This window comes from Argentina anserina, chromosome 2 (genome assembly GCF_933775445.1).
Source record: "Argentina anserina chromosome 2, drPotAnse1.1, whole genome shotgun sequence".
In the NCBI taxonomy this organism is placed as follows: domain Eukaryota; kingdom Viridiplantae; phylum Streptophyta; class Magnoliopsida; order Rosales; family Rosaceae; genus Argentina; species Argentina anserina.
The window spans coordinates 21,329,854-21,333,909 of record NC_065873.1 but is presented as its reverse complement, the minus strand read 5'-3'; the positions used below and the strand labels follow the sequence as shown (position 1 = coordinate 21,333,909).

Below are 4,056 nucleotides of genomic sequence, written 5' to 3'. Positions count from 1 at the left end.
GTTGAACTATATATGTCAAAATAATCCTCAAGAACCACAAAATAGAAGATTGAACTATAAACCGTAGGAAGAAAGTGCATAACTACTGAAGAGACTTCAGAAAAAGAAGAATTAAATGAGCTTTAATTAGAGAACTAGCCCATAACTGAATAGGATAGGAACCTACTCGTAATAAGAGATGGTATATATATATATATATATATATAATTATACATGCTTGCAATCCTTCCATCGCATTTTAAATAATCACAAACGAATAAAGTGACATTACATAAATACAAAATTTTGCAATTGGTCATTATACAAGGCATATAGTTTGTTTTTCTTTTTTACAGTACAATTTAGGTGTGATGAGCTTACATTATATTCTCTCACTTAATGGCGTGATAGGTACCTGCTTCAGGTTTCTACACTTGCCATATTTGTGGTAATTTGTTATTAATGAAGGATTGACATATTAAGACAGTTTTGCTATTTGGTTCTTTCAGCGATTAATTGGTACGTCAGTAAAGGAACAAAGGATAACAAATTAAGAATTAAACGCGCTTGTGAAGCTTGAAATTATCCGTACGCAGCTTTTCAAATTAAAATATGGCAATTATTCACCTAATTGAGGTTTCTATTTCTTACTAAGCAACGAACAAGCTAATAAGCTAGTTGAATTGGGGATCGATCCGTGGACAATTCATTCTACACAACTGCAAAAATTATCCCCAATTAAGTTTCATGGGAGCTGGCCGGCATGTATACCATTATACCTAAATAACGAAAAATGAACATGATTATGATAATGACCCTAGCTAATTTTAAGCTGCTTTTTTTTTTTCTTATCAAAACTGAAGTTTATTTTTCCTTTACCCTAATTCTATCATCGCGCAACCAAAGATCCCGTTGATCATTTGAATTGTGTACGTACATATATGGTTAACTCGCCCCGTCTTTCTTTCTTTTTATATTTTCTGGTGATACTAGCTAGGGTTTGACATTTTCCATCTGAAAATCAATAACCGCATGAAGTGGACAGAACCACACCATTCGTGTTGAATTTGACATCGTAGGCCCTTGCAATAAGCGGCAAACATTGATGTTACCGGATCCAGGCGAGAATGGAAACAACGTCTGGCCAATGTCAGTCAAGTACATTGTTGTAAATGGGTGAAATAGTGTAGCCGATTCCGAACAAAGCAGTGACCAACGAGAACACCGACTTCCGTAGTTCATGCCAGAGTAGATCGATGGAATAAATTTCAAGGTTATAATCTCTGCTGTGAATTAAATTGTAACATTTTTTAGTACTGCTGGTGGCCTTTCCAAAGTTCTCAAATCCGACACTTCTATTATCACATGTTTAAATTATAATGTGATAAAAACATTTAAGTGGAATAACATTAGATTATGATAATGATGATGACCGTCTAAACTTGAACAACAAAAGTTGGCAATTTGTTGTGTCAATCCGCACATGCTGTGCTTGGAAAGTAGCTTGATTCGTCAATCTAAAAGAATTCAATCGTACCATAATGTCAGGACGTTCTAAGCAGATTTAGGGCAAAATACGATTTAAACTTCTTTAGCATCAATTGCCACTTGGGTATATGCATTATGTCACGCTGCATAGGATGCATACAAACAGTACGTGTAGGTGATCGATCAGTTGAGCAAAAAGACCTCTGATCTGGTTCATGTAAAGACGATAGTCCAAATGTGACAATTGTAAAGCAAAATCAATATGATTGAAACATTGTATAAAACGTATAAATACAAAACAACGTATACATTAAACGTAACGGCTACTAGAGCCAGTTAAAGCCTATCTCAGAAATGCATAACTCGCTTGTTTTTTATTGCTCAAATTCTAGCTATGTCACTTGCTTCACGTAATCTATCTAATTTCTCATGTTGCTAACCAGTTCAGCTGACTTACCAACCCAATTCATCAAAAAACGCTTTCACCAAATTCCTACGATCTGAACCGAAGGCTTAGTCAGGGCTAGGGTTTTAAGTATAGGGTTTATCGATTTAGTAGGGTTGTTCAATTAGCCAGCTGTAGGCTTCTTTATCAGAGATACTGAGATACGCATTACTGGTCTAGCTTGGTTTTGTTGTTCACGAAACACTCATTTCAGGTACACACCTAGTTATTTCTTTCTGATGCATAGATCGATGACCCATTTCTTTCTCGTCTTTTTTCTCATCGTTTTCCTTTCGTAGCCGTATAAATAGAGCATGATTTTAGAATCTAAAGACAAGCTCTGAGTTTTTGAAGTGTGCTCAAAGCCCCTCAAATTCTCAATAGTTAAAGAGCTTCAATGGCAGCCCATGATACTCATACCCTGGCCTTTGTTTTTGGCATACTAGGTAATGCCTTAGCTAGCGTTGATGTAAATTAATTTGTTGTTATATATATATATATATATATATATATATATATATATATATATATATATATATATATATATATTAATGTCGATCTCTCTCTTTTTTATCTTCTCTCACCTCTCTATGTTATTATCTGTTTCTCTGATTTCTTTTTTCCGACAGGTACCGTCGTCTCCTTCCTTGTCTTGCTAGCCCCACTGTAATCTCTCTCTCCTTGTCTGTTTTCTAATTCATGCATATAACATCTTTTCATCAACTCTTTTCGTCCTTATTTTAGCTTATTGTTCGTGTCTTGCAGATCGACATTTTATAGGATTTACAAGAGAAAATCTGCAGACGGGTTCCAATCTTTACCATATTCAGTGGCGTTGTTTAGTGCCATGTTGATGTTTTACTATGCTTACATAAAAAAGAATTCTCCTTTGCTATTGGGAATCAATTCCTTTGGCTCCATCATAGAAACTATATACCTTATAGTTTACATGATCTATGCACCGTCCAGATACAGGGTACGTAATTAGTCATAACCCTCTCTTCTCTAGCTAGACTATATCTAGCTTCTCTTTGCACCTCCGCTTATTATTATATATATAGTACTTGATTGATAATAGTACTATAACTGTTTCTGGGTTTCACAGATTTTCACGGCAAAGCTCATAGTCTTATTTAATATATTGGCTTATGGAGTGATCGTCGTAATCACCTACCAGATTCCAAATCATGATCTTCAGCTTAAAGTGATCGGCTGGATCAATGTGGTCTTTTCAATCTGTGTGTTTGCTGCCCCACTTAGTATTCTGGTATATAATCTAACGAGTTTTCGAATCAAACCCTTTTATTAGGGCTTTATGTTATATAACTAGCTATCAAATTATATTCAATTATTCAACTTGATTTGCAACTTCCTCACATTTTCTCAGAGGCTGGTTGTTAGAACAAAGAGTGTGGAATACATGTCATTGCCTCTGTCAATCTGCTTAACCCTTTGTGCTGTCATGTGGTTTTTCTATGGCCTTCTAATCAAGGATTTATTCGTAGCGGTACGGTGTTTCTGAATCTTATAATAATATTATTAAGCACTGCTAGCATGCATGAAATTACCCTATATTAAGTGCTTAACTTGCTTGATCGTTCATGTTTTAGCAGGCACCAAATATCCTAGGATTTTCGTTCGGGATGGCGCAGATGATTTTGTTTTTGCTGTACAGTAACACTACGAGACCCATGTTACCAGAGTTCAAATTAAACGAGATGCCAAACAGAGTTGCTGCAGCAAATGATGAGATAATAGTATCATGCGAAGGTACTATTCAAACTGAGATGAAAACAGGTGAAGGGGAGAATAAGACTAGTTCTGAAGCTGGTGATGATCGTGAGAATCATTCACAGACCACAGAGACCAGTACTACTACTATTGATACAGAAACAAGTCCTGAATCAATTGTGTAACGGCGTCGCACAAACCCAGAAGGCGATTCCTTCTGCCGAGCCGAATGAACCGGTTCGGATTCTGTGATGAGCTGAATATGAATCTAGTGAACCATTGAGCCACTTGGGTGGTGTGAATACTTAGTTCTGCCTAAAGGATATGGCGAAACTATCGCTGCTAGTGTTCCTCTAACTAGCTAGCTAGGTCTAGTACTTTCCTGATTTGGTTATCTTTTTCTTTTTCTAGTG

General features: G+C 36.1%; 1 protein-coding gene across 1 annotated transcript; it reads left to right on the top strand.

Annotated features, from left to right (window-relative positions):
- Positions 1-2,309: 2,309 nt before the first annotated feature.
- LOC126783024 (bidirectional sugar transporter SWEET9-like) lies at positions 2,310-3,828 on the top strand. The gene is made up of 6 exons (XM_050508405.1): positions 2,310-2,358; positions 2,542-2,578; positions 2,678-2,888; positions 3,018-3,179; positions 3,300-3,419; positions 3,526-3,828. Exons 1-6 carry the CDS (start codon positions 2,310-2,312, stop codon positions 3,826-3,828), a joined length of 882 nt encoding a protein of 293 aa, XP_050364362.1.
- The last annotated feature ends 228 nt before the right edge of the window (positions 3,829-4,056 follow it).